This window comes from Pituophis catenifer, unplaced genomic scaffold (genome assembly GCF_029215685.1).
Source record: "Pituophis catenifer annectens isolate HBS135680 unplaced genomic scaffold, rPitCat1.0.hap2 SCAF_1, whole genome shotgun sequence".
NCBI lineage: Eukaryota > Metazoa > Chordata > Lepidosauria > Squamata > Colubridae > Pituophis > Pituophis catenifer.
In genome coordinates, this window is record NW_027256881.1 from 118,535,569 (window position 1) to 118,557,799 (window position 22,231).

A 22,231-nucleotide genomic window follows, 5' to 3' on the forward strand; every position below is an offset into this window, starting at 1 on the left:
CGTTCCCTGATTGAGGAGGGAGCAGGTCACACGAAACAGGGCCACTGGGTGTTTTTCTACAGATGCAATGAGAGCAGTGAAGTAATCTCATTTTGTCACTTCCATCGCCACTAGATAAGACCTAATATGGGTTCTTAACTGTGTTCAGTCAGATTCAGATCGGGAGGACCTCCAACTCTCCTCTAGGTGTCTTTTCCGAAGTTTCATTTCCAGGAGCTCCATGGAAAACCAAGGAGCGATCCGGGATCTGCGTCGGGTTAGAGGCCGCAAAGGTGCAATTCTGTCCAAGGCGTCGGTAGCCACCCGTTCCCAGGATGCCACCAGAGCCTCAGCTGAATCGCAGGATTGAGAGGTGGGGAATGTCCCAAGCTCCTTCAAGAACCTTTCTGGGTCCATCAGGCCTGGGGCGGAACCATTTTATGGGTCCCGTCTCCCAGCAGCAAGGGTTGGCAGATTGAAAGTCCAGTCTAAGGAGGGAATGGTCAGTCCATGACAGGGGAGTGATGGAAAGTTCCCCCTTACCATGACCATTTATCCACTGCCCAGAGAGAAAAACCAGGTTGAGTGTGTGTCCTCCCCTATGAGTTGGGCCCTGAATAACCTGAGTCAGGTCCATGGCTGCCATGGAGGTCATGAACTCCCAGACTGTCTCAGATGACTCGCCGATCGAAGGCAGATTAAAATCTCCCACAACCAAAAGGCTGGGGAGTTCGAGTGCCACTTCAGTCAAGACATCGAGCAGCGCGGGCAGGGCTGTGGCAACATAGCTGGGAGATAGGTATGTGACCAACAAGCCCGACTGAACTCCAGGGTCCCACTTCAATAGAAGAGACTCACATCCTCTTATCTGAGGGACAGTGACCTCCTTAGGACTCAGACTTTCTCTAACAATCACTGCCACTCCCCCGCCCCTTCCCTGGTGTCACGGCTGGTGCAGGACACGAAAGCCTGGGGGGCATAAATCAGAGAGAGGGATTTCCCCCTCTTGCCCCAACCAGGTCTCTGTGATACAGGCCAGGTCCGCACCCTCCTCATCAGTAAGATCTCGTATGAGGAGGGCCTTATTCATCACGGACCTGGCATTCACATATACCAGACGGAGACCAGGGTCCCTCGCTCTCATATCCCCAGGAAAGCAGGGTGAGCAGGAGGTATGGGAGCAAGCCACCATCTGAATGCATCTGGTGTGATGCTCCCCACTCCTACTTCGATTTCTTCTGCCCCCTCCCACCATCACAGGTATAGTGTCACGAGTGTTTCCAGGATTGCTGTGGCTACTTGCCTACTCACAAACAAGTATGGTTTCAATCAAGCCATCTCCTGTTTGTAATTACCTGCAAGCCTTCCCTGCCCTAGTTAATTGCAGGTTAACTCCCCATATAAGCAAGGACCTTTTCGCTTGCTACTCGGGCCTAGACTCCTGGTTTAGGCCTAAATGCACAGCTCCTGCAGGAAGCAGGAGCAGATGCAACGCCGCAGATGGGAGAAGAATGCAGATAAGGACTCCAGATGCTGTTGCAGAGAAACTCCCACGGATGCTTGCCTTTTGCTGTTTTGTAGCACGCAAGCTATCATCGGGACTGCTGTTGCTGGACCTTTTTCCTCCCACAAGCTTCAAGCAATGTTTGCTGTTTGAACTGTTTTTACTTCAGGTGACTTTGAGCTGTGATGTTTGTGCTGCCCCCATTTTGATTGCCTTGATGATGTATCGACACCGAAGCTGCTTACCTTCATGCGAGCTTTATTCTCTTGTGAACTGTTTCGGTATTGTGGAGAGGGATCTAGGGAGATAGCCTTGCTTCACATACCCAGATAAGACTTTGTTTTAATGTGCTTTCTTAAAGACATAGTGCTTTTTAAATGTTTTAAAGTAAATTATATTTTTACACAAGACGCCTCTGTCAGAATTATTTCAGTCTCAGTGTGTTTACTCATGAGCTGGTTCACAGTCCGGGGTACCCCTCAACCCCATTTCATAACATATAGAATGTCCCACCCTCCTCCGAGCATCCCCTACAACTCCCAACCCCCCGGGACTGTCAGACTGGCATGGCTGCTGATCCTTAAGAGACCCCCCAGCCTCATTTTTGTTATTAAAAACCACCCTCCTCCCGGATCCCCTTAAAATTGATTAAGATAATCCACAGAAAGGTGTTAATAATGCGGTAGCTATAGGAAATTGGCAGGAAAGTATAATCTGTGTCTTTTCATTAGTTGTGGGACACATCTGCTCTCTTTCCAGCTTGCTTGGTTTTCCCAGTCTCTTTATGTGAAACTTTTTTTTTTGTTTACTAGGGAAATTTCAATTGAAGATATAGCCAGGATTGTAGCCAAATACTGTTTGGTTGCATTTAAAATGTGGCAAGAGTTGATTGCATTAGATTAATATCTTTACCTTTTAGTTTATATTTTGTTTTATTGAGCACTTTCCTGAGAGAACTGTGATGTCCTTTGCTTGTTTTCCTACTTTATTATTTCATATGCTTTGATTATATAAAAGTAATTTTTATTACCGTGTTTCCCCAAAAATAAGACCCTGTCTTATATTTTTTTGAATCCTGAAATAAGCACTTGGCCTTATTGCCATGCGCTCAAAAGCCCGATTGGGCTTATTATCAGGGGATGTCTTATTTTGGGGAAAACAAGGTAGCAGGAGTTTTTTTGTTTGTTTGTTTAAATAACTAGTAAACAGAGTGATGAAAATCAGCTGCCCGGAGTCGCTGCAACAATGAGATGAGCAATATATAAATTTAATAAATAAATGAAATGCTCATAATAGTTTCCTGAATTGTAAAACTAAAGCTGATGAAGAACTTCCTGTTCACCAGCAATTATCGAAGCAATACTTTGGTTCAGTTCTCTCTCAACCTGAGGAACCATTGGATCTTACAATCATAATTAGTGATTAACAATTCTTAGTGATGTTGCGATCCATAGATGTCTCTTCTGCTTTTCTTTTTTTAGAAATCAAGCTCAGAATAAAATATTTTTGTTGTAGAAACATATAAATAATACTACTATTACACCCCAGGCTCTGTCCTGTATTCCATTCCTTTCCTGTGATTCACTACTGCACAACAACAAATCTTCCTGTATTTGCACACATAAATGATGCATTTTTAAAAGCCACCATAACATCTAGCATCTTCTTTGTGTCTTTTCATTTCTTTACAACATTTCTGTTCTGCCCAAAGCTAATTGCTGTAGCAATAAGACCATCTTTTTTATGCTGTTGCATCATAATTTGGTTTGAAAACAAACTATTTAGAGCCAACTGTGCATAATTTATTTGCTGTGAGATTCAATTGTCCTTTGTTATGATTGACATAATTAGCCTGATGTACAATGTTCTGACAAATCTCATCAATCCTGCAGCATTTTTGCATTCCTCTGAGGCAGACTGTTTCTTCTTTATATAGATCTGACATTTCTTTAGAAAACCACTTTTTTTCTTCAGGGCTAAAATAAATTAAACTGGAAGTTTATTCTTATGCCATAAGATTTATAATACCTTTGAAAATACTTCCTGGAATTAATCTTTCTTTATTCTCTCATCAAGGCTAATGAGCTTGTCTAATTTTAATTTTATTTTCCTTTATTCAGATTATAACCCTTTTTTTCCATGTTGCAGATTCCATTATGTAATTCTAAGATCATTATAAAGGTTTCATTAACTTAGGGCAGTATTTTTTTTAGGAATACTGATGTATTTATAGACTATGCATATGGCATTTATCAATCGACATAGATCAGGTTTGAAAACAAAATCACATCCAACTCCAGTTAGAATTTCACTAAGCCTTTGTGCAACTGTCTATTCAAATTTGCATATTACTCCATGATAAACAGTTTATAAATTAACTGCAGGGAAAAAGGCTTTAACTGACATGCAAAGAATGGACTTCTGTTTGCCTTCCAAAGGATGCTGAGACAGAACTGACAAGAAATAATTAATTCTACACCTTCTACTAACCAGAACAGGAGGCCTTAAGATGTTTCCCTGTCTGTGGAAGAAACCCCCATTTCTTCTGCTCCTCAAGGAAAGAAGGAAGGAAAAGTGTGCAAGCACCTCGTGGTACCTGTGTACAAACTGCTCAGCACTTTTGTCAGGAGGTACAGCAAGAGCTCATGAGGCCAAGCTTATGTATTTATTCATTTTTTGAGTCCAGAACATCTTAAATTAAAAAAAAAATTAAATCCAATATAACAATCTAAAGTATTTTTTTAGGAATACTTTAGGAAGAAAACTTTCACTATTACAAAAGTAATTTGAATTTAAAACACTTATGTGACATTATATAACATTTGAGGCTCAGAAAGTAGCTGCCTGAATAGCTTTATCATTGGCCAGGAACAAATAGTCAATTGTATGGAGTCTATCAAGATTATGGCATTTCAGTCAATGCTCAGGACTCTGCAATTCCCCACATTTGCAGTTTTCATCTTCTGTGGTATCGCCCCAAGTTATATTCCCTATAGTAGCCAAGCTAGCAGAAGGGTGGTGATGGTAAGGGAAACATCTGACCAGGGAAACAGCTTCGAGAATCAAATTGAGTAGTAGTAGCAATCAAGATGGAGCCCCTTTATCAAAATAAAATTGTCCCAACTACAGTGGAGTAGGAGGACCAAGGGCTCTTATTGCTGTGCCTCCCTGCTCCCAAGTCAACAAGAAGACTCACTTGGAGTGGCCAGTTACAGGAAGACATTAGAAGACTGAAGCTGATTGGGAACAGTCACCACCAAAATGGGCAGGCACAATGATAGTAACATTTCCCGCTTTCAGTAGCGGGGGTGGGTTCTAAATTTTTTTACTACCGGTTCTGTGGACGTGACTTATTTTGTGGGTGTGGCTTGGAGGTCATGTTACTAGGTGGGCGTGGCTAGCTGGTCAGAGTCATTTCTGGAAGGTCCTCGCACTTACGACCAGTCCTCGCACTTACGACCCGACTCATTTGTTTGCTTTTAACAGTGATCAGCTGTAGGACGGCCCTTTGAAGCCCCGCGGCAAGAGTTTAAACAGTTTTTTTCCCTCTAGTCATCAGCTGGGACTCAGGAGGCAGCAATAGATTGGGGGTGGGACCAAATAAAAGGTAAGAATAACGTGGGGGGTGGGAGGGCGAGGGGGGGGAGAACCGGTTCGGTGATGTCATATCATCACCGCTACCGGCTCGGCTGAACCGGACCGAATCAGGAGGAACCCACCACTGTTCAGTAGGTAACACCCACAGCAGCAATTTTGGTCAACTGCAGGACAGAGTCCCCGTGACAGCATCAACCTGCTGCCCCTCCACTCCAAAACTGGAGTGAAGTTACCATTTACTCCAGCAGGCTGGATGGTAGTGGGAGAAGCGAGAGATGCTATATTGAGAGTATGTCAGTGACAAGAGAGGAATGGACTGTTCCAAAGAGACCAAACATGGCTGGACTCTGTATTTTTGACTTCTGAGACCAAAAAATGCTTAATTACTGTAATCTTCCACATATTCATTTATGGTAGGATTTCTGTCAGTATACTGCACAATGCAAAACAATGTCGTTTTTTAAGACATAATCTTCTTGAGGAAAGATTCTGGCTGTTCAAAAGAAGCAAGCATCATGTTTCTATGATTATATCCATCGGTGAGGCAAGTTTTAAACAGCAGGCAGGTATTTATACTCTACAGACTAAATAGCATCTTCCATGCTGATCTATCCCTATGGGAGAAAAAAATCTGGAAAACACTTCAGAAAACAAATAGAGTTCATGTTTATCTGCAGAAAAAACCAAGACGTCTCTGAATATCTCTGAAGTAACATATTATATGAATTTTATAAATTGGTTAATTGTCTCAAATTTTATTTTTTCCTCTTAGGGGTTTTTCTGGTAATAAAATGTCAAAATTTAAAATCATTAGGCTAACATTAGAAGTTGTACAGTATTCTTTCTCTAGTCTTCTAATTTTAAGATTATTGAAATGGTGATTCAGCCTGCCTACATTTCTGAAGTATGACTAATTAACATTTTAAGTTTAAATTTATAGTTGGGATAATCTGGGAAGTTTTGATTCTTTACAGATTTTTGTGAATTTTTTTTAAAAATAAACTAAACTAAACATGCTCTGCTCTTGGTTATAGAGAATAAAACCCAGGAAGGAAGACTAGGACCCAGAGCAAGAGTAAGGATCCAATCATTGTAGCTTTATTAGGGTAATGTTATAAAAATAAATTATGGAAAGTCTCTTTCTTTCCAAAACGTATGTAACAGAGGTGGGTTTCAGCAGGTTCTGACCAGTTCTGGAGAACCGGTAGCAGAAATTTTGAGTAGTTCAGAGAACCGGTAGTAAAAATTCTGACTGGCCCTGCCTCCATCTATTCTCTGCCTCTCAAGTCCCAGCTGATTGGGAGGAAATGGGGATTTTGCAGTAACCTTCCCCTGGATTGGGGAGGGAATGGAGATTTTACAGTATCCTTCCCCTGCTATGCCCACCGAGCCACGGCCACCAAGCAATGCCACACCCAAGCCATGCCTACAGAACCAGTTGTAAAAAATTTTGAAACCCACCACTGGTATGTATGTATGACGGATTCTCGTAGTTGTGGCAGTTGTTGCATCCCCATGATCATGTGGTCGAGATTTGGGTACTCAGCAACCAGCTCGCAATTATGACAGCCAGCATCCCAGTCAGGTGATCACCATTTCTGACTTTCACTATTGGCTTCTGATAAGCAAAGTCAATAGGGAAGTTGGCAGGAGTTCATAAACGGTGATCACATGACCATGGAACGCTGCAACCATATGGGATTCACCTAATCACAGGGAATCACCTTCGTAAGTCACCAAGGTCATATGATATTGCACTTTATGATCTCATCACTTAGCAAAACCATTCCCAATCACCATAAGTAAGTGAGGACTACCTGAAGTACAAAACAAACCAATAAATTTATGCAACATAGACAAATATATTATACCCAGATCCACGTTGTCTTTTCACTGTCAAAAAGAGTGTACTTTTAACATCAGGTGGAGGTATTTTCCTCTTTAATGCTTTAAGCATAAATACTTCTTTATCACAAAACACATTTTATCTTAGTAAATCTCTATTGTATTAAATACAGTATGGTGCATCACAAATAATATTTATTGCATTTTTTGTGAAGAACAAAAATGTATTTTTTTGTTTTCCGTTGTGGTTATGAAGTACATAATCAGATACCAAGCAAGTTATATCATAGAAATGGTGTATACTTAAGTATTTGTGACAGATGAAGTTTTATTTACCATATTGCAAAATAGCTACTCAGTACAAATAAAAGTTGCTTGCATTGACTTTCATTTTCCACTTCATTACCATAGCGAAAAGAAAACATACTTCTGTTTATATCTTTTCTACTGTCAATTTTAACTTTGTTTATAAAATGACAGAATTTTAACTAAACCTGTATCATGTGTAATGTGGTCATGTATATAAATTATAATCTTAAGAAGAGAAAATGTGGAAAATGTAGTTATTTTATTGTCAATACTGGAAAAAAACTAGGAATATGATCCCACACAATCTCAAGATTTCCAAACATGAAATATTTACCCAACCGTATAAAAAAGCAGTTAAATTGGAGAAATTGTTTTGAATATTCAAAACAAAGTACTCATTGTCACTAGATTTATTTCAATAAGTTTCTATGGACATTTATATCAATATTAATATGCTGTTTTAAAGCATTGTAGATACAAATGAAAATACATTCATATTCAGAAAACCTGAATGTACTTCCACTTGAGAATTCACATTTCTAGCTATTTATAAATAAGCTAATAGTTTTATAAAGAAACCTTTATTTAAATAAAAGCAGCTGATCAGACAGATAAATGATAGCATAATCAAGATTGCCACTTCTTCTAAAGATAGGGATAAACAATTCATTAAGTGCAGAGGAACAATAAATGAAATAGATTGGAATAAAGTCACTTTCACAGTTTTTCACATGTCTAAAAAGAAAAATACATAAACCTAATAGGTAATAATTAACAATTTTCTTGCAATGATTAGGAATTACATTGTGTATTTGGTTTAAATATAGATAAATGGCCTAAACAGTGTGCTAATTTTGGTACATTTTACAGTTAAAGGTTCAGCAGTCTCCTCCATCATGATTAAACTATGTTCATACATGTGGAAAAATTACTTGCTTCATTACTTTATGTAGAAATCAAGAAATATTAGAAATCCCTTGCTCTGCCATACTTTGGCCTGTATGTAATAAAGTCGGAAGATATTCTGCAAACTCTGAATAATGAACTGTTTTTGTCATACTAAATCCAATATAGAAGTGTTCTTTGAAAGTGAAATAAATTCAATAAGAAAAATAAATTCAACAATTTTTTTCCCAATAAGTATGTTTAATATTTCAACAGTAATAAAATCCTATTGCATTCCTATTGCCACTATGGAACTTCACCAAAATGTCGATTTGAAAACCTATAAATTAAACTCTAGTTTTACTAGATTTTCTCATGCAGAGTTTTACATCTTTTCTTAATGTCGTAGCATCACCCAAATCAACAGTGGAGAACCTATCCACATTAGTTTATTAAAATGCCATTTCACTATATTTAACCATAAACATCCACAAAGATTCTAGTTAAATACTACGAATATGACACTTTGTTACAGATAAATGCAAAGATTTTGGTTTATGTAGGTAAAGTGGTTTCCCCTCCCTCACTCTTTTTGGTTTTATTTTCACTCAAATGTCATTATCCCAAAAAATAAAAGGAGTTAAAAATCAATGCAGCGTCCTTTTCTTTCCCAGTCTCCATAACGAGTTGGTTCAGGGCCTCTGGGACCACCCTTCTCTTTTGTCGTTGGATTGATATCATTGGGAAATTCTAAAAAAAAGAGAGAGAAAAATATGCAAAAATCCTGATGAATAGCAGATGCATTCAAATATCATCCATAGTTTGACTGTATGTGCTGTTCCTTGATTCAATTGGAGAGTCTTTCTTATTTTTAGCACTCAGTTCATTACTAGCACAATGGCAAAAATTACTCAGCACTTCTGTCTCCTAGTTTTCAGTCAATACAATGAAAGAGAATCTGCTTTTCAAATGCATTTCAAATAAAAGAATTTTGTCAATGTTTTTATGCATGCAGGTTTTATGAGCCATGGTGGCGCAGTGGTCAGAATGCAGTACTTCAGGTTACTTCTGCTGACTGCCAGCTGACTGCAGTTCGGCAGTTTGAATCTCACCAGCTCAAGGTTGACTCAGCCTTCCCTCCTTCTGAGGTGGGTAAAATGAGGAACCAAATTGTTGGGGGCAATATGCTGACTCTGCAAACCGCTTTGAGAGGGCTGCAAAGCACTGTGAAGCGATATATAAGTCTGTGCTATTGCTATTCTTGCATTTACAAACTTCCGGGGTAGCCAAAGAATAGTTGTGAATATCCTGTCTGATACTATACAATAATCTCTACGGTTTATTTGCCATCTCCCCGGCTTTCCATGTTTTACTTACAGGTAGTCCTCAACTTATGACCACAATTGAGCCCAAAATTTCTTTTGCAAAGCAAAACATTCAAGTGAGTTTTGCTCCATTTGACGACCTTTCTTACCGCAGTTGTTAAGTGAGTCACCACAGTTGTTAAGTTAGTAACACATTTGTTAAGTGAATCTGACTTCCCCATTGACTTTGCTTGACAGAGGTGGCAAAAGGTGATAAACTTGTCCCTAGGGTACTGCAACCATTACAAATATGAGTCAGTTGCCAAGTGTCTGAATTTTGATCATATGACCATGTGTTAGGAATAAGACTATTACCTAACTTGTAATATATAGACCATCAATGTATGTTTGCAGTGTAGTGCAATTGTATTGTATAGCTTTAAGACTTAAGACTGCTCTATTGCATCATACTGTGTCCTGATTGATTAGCTTTGTTGCCAATGTCCTTAAGAGGGAGCTAGAAACATGGCTTGTTCTCTTTGTTGTTCTTGCTCTCTGATATCTCTATCTGACTTACTGTATTACTGTTTGCAACTCCAGAAGAACTGTTTACTGTGTATGATTACTACGACTGGTATGAAGACTTTGTTTATTGGACTGTGCTTTATTTTTCTTGAATGTAAACTGTAATACAACTCAGTATATCTGTGTGGTGACTGTGCTTGTTCATAGCTACTCTCAACCACTTTCATGTGCACACCCTTGCTATTCAAGGGTTATTCCTTAACAATGGGGATGCCGGAATGGTCATAAGTGTGAAAAACAGTCATAAGTCACTTTTTTCCAGTGCCATTGTAAATTTGGTCACTATACAAACTGCTGTTAAATTGAGGACTACCTGTATATCCATGAGAAATGCTTGTATTGGGTTTCTTCAAAGTGAAACATAGGGCCACCCAGGGAGAATCCAGAGTAGAGGGAAAAAAGAATAGTTGGCTGCCACCAGTAATAAAGTAAGCATAACACCACCACTGGAATTTGAAAGGAATGCCACAGTACTCCAAAATTAGAAAATACAAATTTATATCATAGAAAGGTCATTTTTGCAAAATGGGAAGTCAGACTTTACACAGCCTTATTTATTATATAAGCCAAATTAATTGACTGTTTACTTGTTCTAGCTTTATCAATGGGATTAAAACTACCATGATACACCCAAGTAGAACTCAAATGACATAGTAATTTGGTGTTATACGGGATTTGAGGTTTCTCTTAGGCATAAAAGCCAGCTGGGTGACTTTTGACCTGTCACTCTCTTCAGTCCAACCCACCACCCCTTATTGTTGAGGGGAAAATCAGATGCAGGAATATTATGTATGTTTCCTGCCTTGAGCTCAATGAATATGAATACACACACCCACACTGACACACCTGTTGGATTTTAGTTTCAGCATGATTGGATATTATAAATTTATAGGAAGTTCTACAAGCAATAGCATTTGGGAATAAACCACTTTGGGAATGGTTCCCATGTTATGCAGTTACTTAATTACAGCTTTTTTAGGACAAGTAATGGAAAGAAGTATCCATGGGTAGCAGATGACAAGCACACTTAAAAATAATGTGTATACTTTATGAATTATGTTCATTCCTAATATCTTGTGACACCGTACTTGCATGGCACATTTGCCCATGACTCAAGGGTCAGAGATAAATATGAGCCAACATTGTTGTACTTCAATAGAGGAGCATTTTTTAAAGTAAATTATATTAGAGAATGCAAAGTTATGCTACGTGATTTAAGTACATATGAAGCTACCTACCTATAGCTTCATGGCATGCATATATAGTTTCTTTGAAATGAAAAACTTTGAAAAACTTGAAGTTAATGATATATTGTCTAAAACATTATATATCACAAAATAATTATTTAGCTGTACATTCATATTTAAACAATAAAAGGTATTCGGAAAGCCAAAGAAAAAATGTAAAGTAACTAAAGATTTAATAAAACATCATGTAGGAATTATATTTTCTGAAGAGATGGACATAAAAAGAAAAAATTGGCTCAGAGTTCACATGAGAAATGTAATAGAGAATCAATGGGGCAGAAATATTTTCGATTTTCCCCTCAACATCTTTTTCCAGAACATTAAACAATCTTTTAGACATAATTCTATGTATTAATTTCCTTTAATACTTCTCTGAAGATATTTATAGTATATCAAGACCGTACCTGTTTTAACACCATTTATTATATTTATATTTTACACAACCACACTTACTTTCTAGTGACTCCTTTTCTACATTGGATTCTTCTGGTGTATCAAAACGACCTACTGGTGTTACTGGCTTCTTAAGTGGTTGTTTGGTGGGTTCAGTACTTCGTTTTGCACTAAAGGTATTACTTCCCAAAGAACTGTGCAGAAAAGCTGAGCCTGTTATATATAAACATAAGATGTATGTTATAGGCCTAGAGCCGTGATGGTGAACCTCTGGCATGTGTGACACAGGTGGCACGTGGAGCCATATCTGTGGGCACGCGAGCATTGCCCTAGCTCAGCTCCAGCGGCCAGCTGATTTTCGGGCCTTCTGGGCCCACCAGAAATTGGGAAATGGGCTGTTTCCTGCCTCCGGAGGGCCTCTGGGAGGGGGAGAAGGCCGTTTTGCCTTCCCCAGGCTCCTAGAAAGCCTCTGGAGCTTGGGGAGGGTGAAAAACGGACCTTCCGGTCCCACTGGAAGTTGGGGAATGGGCTGTTTCCTGCCTCCGGAAGGCCTCCGGGGGGAGGCCATTTTCACCCTCCCCAGGCTCCAAGAAAGCCTCTGGAGCCTGGGGATGGCGAAAAATGGGCCTACCTGGCCCACTGTGCCATTGTGTGCCAAAAGTGGGGGGAGCGTGGGGGACATGTGCGCATGCACGGGAGTCAGGGCTCATTGAATTATGGGTGTGGGCACGCAAGTGACCCCCCGCACTCCCCCCGCTTTTGGCACGCGACAGCAAAAAGGTTAGCCATCACTGGCCTAGAGATTTTAAATGGCCCATGGAAATGGATAAAACCAAAAATGGTTATCATGTAAAAAAAGTATAATATAAATATGGATGCATACAGAACACATATGGACAGTTTCCTGTCTGTGTCAGAGGCCAATTTAAGAAGGAAGAGGCCCAGAGTCAGAAACAGGATGTGCACTGAAGAGACTGCTATATGAGCATGCGCAGGATCGCATTAATGATCACCTGTGACCAACCTCTCTCTACAGTAAATACAGTAAGGTTTTCATTGTGATCATAATCTCCAAGACAGATATACTCTGAAGTGCCTCTCTTTGTTGTGCAGTTTACAAGACCGCATTTGGAGCAGGGTAACTGCTGTCATTGCCGTTTTCAAATCCTGTTAGCGCTAATTAAAAATGGAAACTACTCCAGATTTGGACATCTTTAGTATGACAGAAGTCCCATACGGTATCATGATTTACAGGGTCATGCAGGTGAGAATCCCATATAATGGTGCATGTGGTATGCTTAAATCGAACAGAGTGTTCAGAATTCTGTTCCGCTACACATAATACATTTTTCTTCCAAAATGAAGCATTTATATGTATGATTTTCCTGTTACCTATCAACTGCCCAGAGTCAACAAGTATATATTCTACAACTCTTTCTTCTTTAGACACACCTTTCTTACCGAAGGAGACGTAAGTTAAGAATTTTTAAGTACAAATCCATCACTTCTCGCTCCATTTTTTACAAAAAAAATCCAACCTCTTTCACAACACAATTTACAGAATAACCCTTTAACCAGCTTGGTGGAACAAAGGTGGGTAGCAAATATTTGTTTAATAATTATTTATTAAATTTATGTAACACACATCTCACTATCCAAGCGACTCTGAGCAGCTTACAACAGAACAAGCATTAGCATTTTATTGGGAGAGGGAGAGGAAGAAATTCTTGAGTAGCTACTTACAAGAAATGAATCTGAAAATCCTGAAAAGCTTAGCTGGGCCAAGATAGAGAAGCAAAAATAGTGGAAGAGGTTGTACCTACCCATGTACCTTAGAATAAGTCTTATTAAATACCTGGGACTTAACACTACTCTGAAGTACAGGTAGTCCTCGACTTACAACCGTTCATTTAGTGACTGTTCACTAAAAATAGTATACTAATAGTTTTTTTTAATTTTAATTTAATTTAATTTTAATAGTTACTAATTTAAGAACTGCAGTGTTTCACTTAACACACGTGGCAAGAAAAGGTCGTAAAATGGGGCAAAACTCAACAAAGTTCTCACTTAGCCACATGAATTTTGGGCTCAATTGTGGTCATAAGTTGAGGGCTACCTGTACTGGGCAAACGAAGGGCAGAAATTGAGACTTCAGCCAAAGAAGGGAAACAACGTGAAAGAAACCACACTGTCCCCTTTATGAGTGATCCGAGCGAACAAGGTGCCTGGGCGGGGGGTGGATGAGCAGGCAGAGGCTGCAGTCTAGGACTGGCCCCTGCAGCATTTGCCCCCTTGAGAAAGACTCGGGGTTGTCCTACCACCTCCCCGTACTCAGCCGCAGACAACCCCCCCCCCCCCCCCACACACACACCCGGCCGCCAAACTCCGCTCCCCGCTTACTGGCTTGTCCGCCAGCTGAGACGAAAGAACGGCCCTGCCGGAGCGACAGCCGCAGAGCCATTTCCTGCCAGGACCCAGCGCCCCTCCCCTCCTTGCTGCGCTTCTACTGCCCCAGCGAAGTGGGCGGCGCTTGTCAAGGAAACCCCACCCCCCGGCCGCCTCTTTGCCTCTGGCTTCCCGATGGAGGAAGAGCTGCGTCTCGGGCTCTCTTTGCAGCTTTTGTCAAGGAACGTTGCGTTTTATTTAGAGTAGATACAGAGGAGGAGGCGGGAGCCTGCTGTGGTTTAAACGAGGCCACATAGACTGAATCGTGGGACCCGGCGGGAATTTTTCGCCAGGGTAAAAAAGCGGTATTGGATCGCGATCGATCCCTGCAACATCCCATTCGGTCTAAGTAAGCAATTAGTAGTATAGTACAGTATTTTTTAGCGACGTCCTTTCCTATTTTTTGACAACCTCTGCAAACTATATTGGAACTATACGGGAAACCGCTTTTTTGGGGGGACATCGCTTTGATCGATTCTATAGGGGTAGGTTCTTCATGAGCGAATTAGGCGGTTAAGGCTCTTGGAAGTCTACTTTGGCTCTTAGTGGCTACATCAATACCTGGATGCGCTCCTTTTCGCAACATTACAGATCGGTTTTGCAATGCTTTTCTTCAAGGCTGGTTTTTTTTTTTTTTTAACATCCTAATCATTTTTCAGAGACTTCGGATTCTCTCTCGGTTTTTCATCTAAACACTTGTGTGACATCACCCATAACACGCTATTTTGGCTCAGAAATGCAAACATGTAGTTTGCTGAATTCACACATGCAAAACCTAAGCAACCATATTATGCTTTTAAGTCGATGGTCAAATTCGGGGCATGACTGAACTGCGGTAGAGTAACCCAATCTGAGGCCCTGTGTTGGGCAAGTGTGTTGGGTACTTACGGGACCGCCTTCTGCCACCAATAGCCTCCCACCGGCCAGTTCGCTCCCACAGAGAGGGCCTCCTCAGGGTGTCGTCGGCTAGACAATGCTGGCTGGCGACCCCCAGGAGGAGAGCCTTCTCTGTGGTGGCACCTACCCTTTGGAACAATCTACCCCCAGAGATACGAGTGATTTCTGACCTCCGGACTTTTCGTCGGGCCCTAAAAACTCATCTCTTTCAGTTAGCCGGTCTCTCTTGATTTTATGATTTTATGGTTGATTTTAAATTTTGATATGGATTTTAAATTGATAAATTTTAAACTATGGGCCAAATTTAATTATTTTAAATCTATTTTTAATCATACTTTATGTATAAATGTTTTATTTTGGCTGTTCACCGCCCTGAGTCCGAAAGGAGACGGGCGGTATAGAAATTTGAATAATAAATAAATAAATAAATGCAGACAAATTGGCATGAGCACATCAGCTTTTATGGCTATATTTTTATCAGTCCTGCCAGGAGACACGAGAGATTAAATTTGGGGGACCTGACTGCATAACAACTGGCCTTCAGTGCATTGCAGTTTTTGTTTTGGAAAGAAGCCAGTCTTTAGGGACCATTTCTTGAAACCCCAGTGGAATGGAGGAAAGCATATACTGGCAAAGATTTGGGGCTCCTAATATTTAAAACAGCACAAATACTAGCATGATTGTTCCTAAAATTGCAGATTTTGTACAATTAAAATCATGCATGCACGAACAAACGAAAGTAAATTATTGGAAACAAGTTTACAGTTCTGGAAATGTTGATTCAGTGGCCTGGCCATCGGATTTACCAAGATAGGATTTGGCTTTGAGAAGAATCTTCTTTACCAATTTGCAGGTGGAATTACTTTCTGAGTGCCAGTCAATCCAGTTGAAGCCAAGGGATTTTTAAAAAGAAACTAGAACAGCAGAGTCTAGTGCTGCTTTTACTTCACCCATTCTATAGCTCATGTCCTAATGTACTGTACCTTCTATAAAGACTCATCGACCCATCTCATAACACCTCACCTGATAAAATATTGTGGAAACACCAATCTTTTATGTACAATTGCTGTTATTGGAGCAGTCTCTTTCAATGTAGCCAAATTTTGTTATAGTGTCCGCAAAATTAGGCAGACTTTGTGCAATCCATCACCATTGTTAAATATTATCTTGTCTTTTTCATTTCATTTCACTTTATTTTGCTTATTTGTAATGTTGGACTATAATAAAATTACTGGTATAGAAACATGATCTACAGCATGACTAAGACTTATATTCCTATCAGAACTTATAAAACAGCATCTTATTTAAATAAATGTCTAGGATATACTGGGTGGACTACAGAAATTTATTGAATTCCCTAAACATTGAGACTTTTTCTGCTGATGGTTTTGTGAATAACCCTTAGTTTTACAAGAAAGAAGACCGGTTTAAAAATTCTAAGAAAGAAAACAGGTGGATGAATAATAGTTCAGACTGAAAAAACAGAAATAAAGTTAGAAATCCGTAACAATTGCTGAAGTGATTGCATTTGGCTTGAAAATATAATTGAAGAGTCAATGGAATATTAATTAAGTTTGATCATTCAAGCTACATAAATCAAGTACAAAAAACCCTGATTACAATCCTATGGTAACAATCAACCAAGTAATTTGAACACTTATAAAAAATTAATAGTAACCATGGGAGATGGTTCAGATTGCAACTACTGGAGTTCTTTATATCACTTCCCTATTTATTGAATCCGAAAATAAATTTGAAACATGGCATTTTATATAAAGTATTTTCAATTTGGACACCATAGTCCATATGTCCAAACACATATTTTAAATTTATTTTTTTTTGAACCCATACAAATATTTTAAAATATTTTAATGGTAGATGCAAATATATTACTCTATCTAAATTACTTTTCAGTTAAAAAAAAACCTATACTAAAGCCAGGAGCAGGACAGGACAGCAATCATAGCAACCCAAGTTGCATCAATCATAGGGGCCCAAGTACATAAAGGTAACTAACAACCTTAGCAATTCAAAGTTACAATGGCACTGAAAACTGTGTCTTAGAACCAATCCTTATACTTACAACCACTGCATCTCCACAGTCATGTGATCAGAATTTGGGCACTTGGCAACTTGCATGTATTTACAATGATTGCAGCATCCCAAGGTCACATGATTGCCATTTGTCATCTTTCTAGCTAGGTCCTGACGAGCAAAGTCAATCAGGGGAGCTGGATTTGCTTAACCACCACCACTTAACAACCACGACAAAAAAGGTTGTGAAATCAGATGTGAGTTAACAACTGCTTTGCTTAGCAATGGAAATTCTGATCCCAAGTGTGTTGTAAGTCGAGTACTACCTATATTTATGCAATGTCATTGCACACATGCTGTGATTTGGGATTAATCCACTTTGCTGTGGATGCTGTTAATCATGACCAGGCACATAGCACAAGTTACATTACAAGCTTATCATTTCTCTCCAAACCAGCTGGCATTTCTAAAACTGATGTGTATCTAGAATTAATAAAACCAATAATAACACAAATTCAATCTATTTCAGAGTCTGAAAAAATGTTGGACAATTTCTCATAGCCTTGGTTAGACAAATACTTAAGTCAAATTTCAGATTTAGTGAGCCACAGGCAAAATGGGAAGTTTTGAACTACCTCACTTAATTAGAAAGTTAAGTGCAAAGAGTATTCATGTTTATATAGTTGTAAGCAGCATGCTATATTGTTTCAATTATATTAAATTTGTTTTTCTGTCTCAAGTCATAAAACAGTAATAGCTGCAGGCATAATATTAAAACATTGACAGATTGTTAATTAATCTTTTGAAACATGGCAAATAACATTTTCCATTACAGCTGCACACTCACTATTAACCCATCTATCAATTTAAAATTAACAATATAATGGAAAAAACGGAATATGAGTCAATCATTGATTCATCTTCTTTTTCTTCTAAGTACATTCTTTTAGTTTCAAGAATGCAAGCAGAAAAAAAAAACATATTCAAGAATTCATTAACATACACTATTAAGACCTTTCCACTGCTTCTAAATTACTTTTCCATTCTTATATATTAATTAGGCCAAAGCCTGATTAGTCTTTTTTTAATATGTTTTCAAAATGAGAATTGTTGGTGTTACCTCTTTGAGAAGCAAGCAGTAAAAATATTGCAATCTTAGAATTATTTATATATTGCATAAAAAACTAGGTATTTCTGTGAATGTATGTTTGTTAGTAAATATTGTCATTCATAAAATTGTTGTATCTGTACTCAAAAACTAACTCCTTTAAAACTCAGGGGTTTTCTTCAGAGAAATAACCACAGATTGGGCTATTAGTGCAATCGGTGAAATGGCCAAGTAGCAGTAATTATTTCTAAGTCTTGCTCAATAAAATTCAGTAACACACGATTGCAAACCATTGCACATCCACAGAATTAAATTATTCTTAAACACTATTCAAATTAGAAAATGCAAGATTTTAAACCAATAGCACATATGGACAGTTTGCAGTGAAAAACTGTCAAATTAAATAATATTCAATCTGTTATCAAGCTCTGTGGGGTTATATATTATCCTCAGGATGTGGAAAAAGCAAAATCTTGCTTTCTCTAATATTTTTTTTTAGTTTATTAACACAAGATGCAATAACACAATGTTAGAAAATAAACATGCATTAGATATACTACAAAACTGTATTCTCTGAAAAACTATTGGTTACAATTGCATAATGACAAGATTTTTTTCCCCTTTTAAAAGCATTCTGCCTGAAAAAAGGTGAAAAGGGATGAATATTGAACTCACTACTTTTCAACCCCAGTAAGACTTTTAGCATTCTTGGATATTTTTTTAAAAAAGCTAAGTTATCACAAAAATTTAGCATTTTTTTCCATTTCAAGATGTAACTGATTTCTATTTACAATAATTTATCAATAAATTTTAATATTCAAAAATTTACATTCATAAAAGTGTTGCAGAAATTTATGTTTACTTTTTTAAAAATGTACATACAAGGAAGTCCCATGTAAAAGGTTCACTGAAGAACTGAACCAATATAAAGAGCCATTTTATTAAATTTTGCAAAACTCCACTTGAAGGCAGCTCACATTTCAACATTCAAAAATCCTTAATTGCTTGCTTATGAAAACTAATGTTCCAGTAATAAAGGTGAAAATGTAAACTAATGTCCTATTGAGATCAGTAGAAAAATGTAGTTTCCACAGGCAGAGTATGTTCAATAATGCTTCTGTAAAAAGTAGTTCAGCTTGAATGTAGTGACGTAACAAACAGGTGACTCAAAAGAGTGGTCTTGAACAAACCTATATACTTATTATAGTTATTTTAGCAGCCAGCAGTTTGTTTTCCAGTTCAGCTTTTTAGAGTTCTAAAGAGATCTATCAAATTAATACCTTCTTAGACATTGAAATTCAGAGTGTTTGGCATCTAAAGACACATAAAAATGTAGTCATATAACATTTGCAGTCTAAATCCATCAATTGCACATAACTGTGCTTAAATCTGTTCTGAAATAATTAGGTACCCAAAATAGGAAAAATAGAAAAAAAAAACATTAAAAAATATTGCACAGCCACATACCTAGAAAGTAAAGTTGATGTTAAAAAAGCTCTTCACATGGATGATATAAATTATCTTCCATATAAAAAAGTATAAATATCTCTTAAAATACCGCAGTAACTACAGTTTAATATCACACATTATTTATCTGTTAATGAGGTAATAACCAAGTCTGTTACAATGTTTTTATTCCTACTGGAAATATTTTAGGGCAGCAACCAGAAAAAACTTTTCCAAAAATATGTCTGAATCCAAAACAGCAATATGTGCAGCTCTTCCTATCAGAGAATCAGCTGTGTTTGGCAGTGCACAATGCACATTGTATCGAATTAAATTGCAGTCCTTGCTTTGAAGAACAGGCAGAAGCATATTCTGGATCATTTCAGCATATATTGGTCCTGTAAAAGAAGAACCTGCATTACTTATTTAAGTAAGCACTACATGTATTTCCTTTCTATCATCAATTAACAGAGCAAATACCACGTTTAAATGTTCTCAACTGAAACCCATTTGTAATACTCCAAGCAAAAAAGTCTCAGCCTATAATTAGTCAACAACTATATGAACTACTTCCTTTAGCTTTAAAAGCCCTGTTTGTTCTGGCAGAGAAGTTAAGAGTGTGCCTAAAAAGGAAATCCCATAAAGTGCCATACTAAAAAACTCAAAAAATCAGCTGCCAAATACTTGCTGCATTTCAGTCAAAGGACAGCAAGCAGGGCTTCAGGAGTTGAGCAAGCACCTAAGAAGAGTTGTATAGAAGGCAGATTTATACATGTGTACATAAAGAAAGACCACTGATGCTTTTAAAATAACTATTATTTTAAGCATAAAATAACTTCCAAGGTAAAGAAATATGATGGCTGATCCAAATAAGGTGAACATTGATAGCTATTTTACAATTTTGGGTTCATTAATGGCAAATTTACAAAACATTGCAAAAAAATTCTTTTTAAATTTACTGTTTTTAATGGACCAAGATTGCTTGTCTGTTAGTTTTTAGTCCTAACTACAATGTCCATGCAAACAAATATGAGAGCATTTAAAAAACAGCATTAATGATACTTTGAAAAAATAATGACAAGTCCTCCTAAAAATATTTTGTTGACCAAACCAACTTCTTTCTTTAAAAAAAATCAGCCCCTCACATTATTTTTCATTAAATGAACTCGAAAGCACTGGCTTTTTAAATACAGGCAGCCCCCAAATCAAGGCCTAATTTAGCAAAAGCAATGCTACAGAAGCATGTATGCAAATAGAAGTTTCCATATTTGTGTAATGCTGTGTAACTGATTATTGTATTTGCGGTTTTTAATTTATGTTTAGCTGCCATAATTGCTATTGCAAAATGGCCACCATATAAAGAATATATATAAATAAAATGTACACATGCCAAGAGGGTGCCATCTGACATGTGTAGGTTTTATAGTTTTCATTTTATATAATCCAGACACTGTCTATGTGTAATTTCTTTCTCATACGTTTCATTAAAATTGATCTCTCCCTCATAAGAAAAAAAGTAAGTTGTTGCCCTAGAATAACATTATTCAAGTTTCAAGTACATATTCTCCTGAATATTTTCTAAATGATGAACAGCTGTTGTTTCACAAATATCTATGTTTTAGCTAATACCTGTCTGTTTATCCTTCAAAGCCGTTTTGCACATCTCAATGCGGGCAGAATGATAAGGGACGTAACGATCTTGCAGGGAACCTACTAATATTATATTTTTGAAATACTGAAGACCTGTGAAAAGACAGCAATTATAAATATTAAGAACACACACAAACATATCAACAGTTACAAGCTTGGAGAAATTCAATCCCACCCAACAAAACCTCTTGAATTAATAGATATTAGGGATGTAACAAATGCTAGGATCCTATTACTCCCTTTCTACGACTAAAGCATACATAGGAAAGGAGAATAAGGAAAATTATACTTTTCTAGCACTCATCAATACCAAGGTTATGAACTTTAACTGTGAGAAAAGCTCTTTGAAGAATTCTGCATTCATATAGCTAAGTAGAGATCCAGAAATATAACTATATGCAAATATAATCATGATATTTGTAAAAAAAAATATGATCATATGTGGTAAAATAGATTTTATGACTAATTAATTTATAGAGAAATGGTAAAATAAGTTTCTTAAATTTCCACTGATAGTTGTAATTGTCAGGGAATGTAGATTTAATAGCTGTAAACTGATGGAAGGTTGTAAGTGGATGCAACTGAAAGCTGATGCAATGGGAATGAGGCAGCAGGGTTACTGCCACTTTAAGAAGCTGGGTAAAAAGCTGCCTATATAAGGGAAGCTATTAGAGGGCGTCTCCCTTCTCATGTTCTCTCTCGTCATGTATCTCATTGCTCTCCTTGTGTCAGTAGCTATATGATAAGGTATTTACCATGTATAAGTCTGTATATATTTAGCTGTAGACAAAACCATAATTAATTATCTAAAGGCTGTGTGTGCTGTGTGTTGTGTTTTGCTCCTGGGTTTCTCATAATACTAGTCATGCTGCCTAAACTCTGACAGTAATGTATGTATGTAATGTAATGTAATATAATTTAGCTTTTTGGGGTACTGCTAAAGCAACTGACTCATTTATAGTTTCTATGAAACTTGATATTGCAGTCAAAACTATAATCCTTG

General features: G+C 37.8%; 2 protein-coding genes across 4 annotated transcripts in view; both read right to left on the reverse strand.

The window, feature by feature from the left end:
- Positions 1-7,550: 7,550 nt before the first annotated feature.
- SDHAF4 (succinate dehydrogenase complex assembly factor 4) lies at positions 7,551-14,146 on the reverse strand. The gene is made up of 3 exons (XM_070954633.1): positions 14,049-14,146; positions 11,709-11,861; positions 7,551-8,869 (listed from the first exon to the last, which is right to left on the reverse strand). The coding sequence occupies exons 1-3, from the start codon at positions 14,107-14,109 to the stop codon at positions 8,760-8,762; spliced, it is 324 nt and encodes a 107-aa protein (XP_070810734.1). The 5' UTR covers positions 14,110-14,146; the 3' UTR covers positions 7,551-8,759.
- Positions 14,147-18,609: 4,463 nt separating this feature from the next.
- Positions 18,610-22,231, reverse strand: part of FAM135A (family with sequence similarity 135 member A) — a 54,450-nt gene continuing 50,828 nt past the window's right edge. For all 3 annotated transcript variants that reach the window (XM_070932912.1, XM_070932914.1, XM_070932915.1), the window contains 2 exons: positions 21,208-21,321; positions 18,610-19,976 (listed from right to left, as the gene is read on the reverse strand). In XM_070932912.1, the coding sequence (XP_070789013.1) occupies positions 19,771-19,976; positions 21,208-21,321 (320 nt within the window). In that variant the 3' untranslated portion in view covers positions 18,610-19,770. The remainder of the gene's footprint in view (positions 19,977-21,207; positions 21,322-22,231) is intronic.

Bases quoted from the DNA above. Each gene is read 5' to 3' on its own strand.
- SDHAF4 (XM_070954633.1), bottom strand. From the start codon at position 14,109: ATGGCTCTGCGGCTGTCGCTCCGGCAGGGCCGTTCTTTCGTCTCAGCT. The intron at 11,862-14,048 runs GTAAGCGGGGAG...TATATATAACAG, and splicing joins CTCAGCTGGCGGACAAGCCA to GCTCAGCTTTTCTGCACAGT. The intron at 8,870-11,708 runs GTAAGTGTGGTT...TCTTTTTTTTAG, and splicing joins AGAAAAGGAGTCACTAGAAA to AATTTCCCAATGATATCAAT.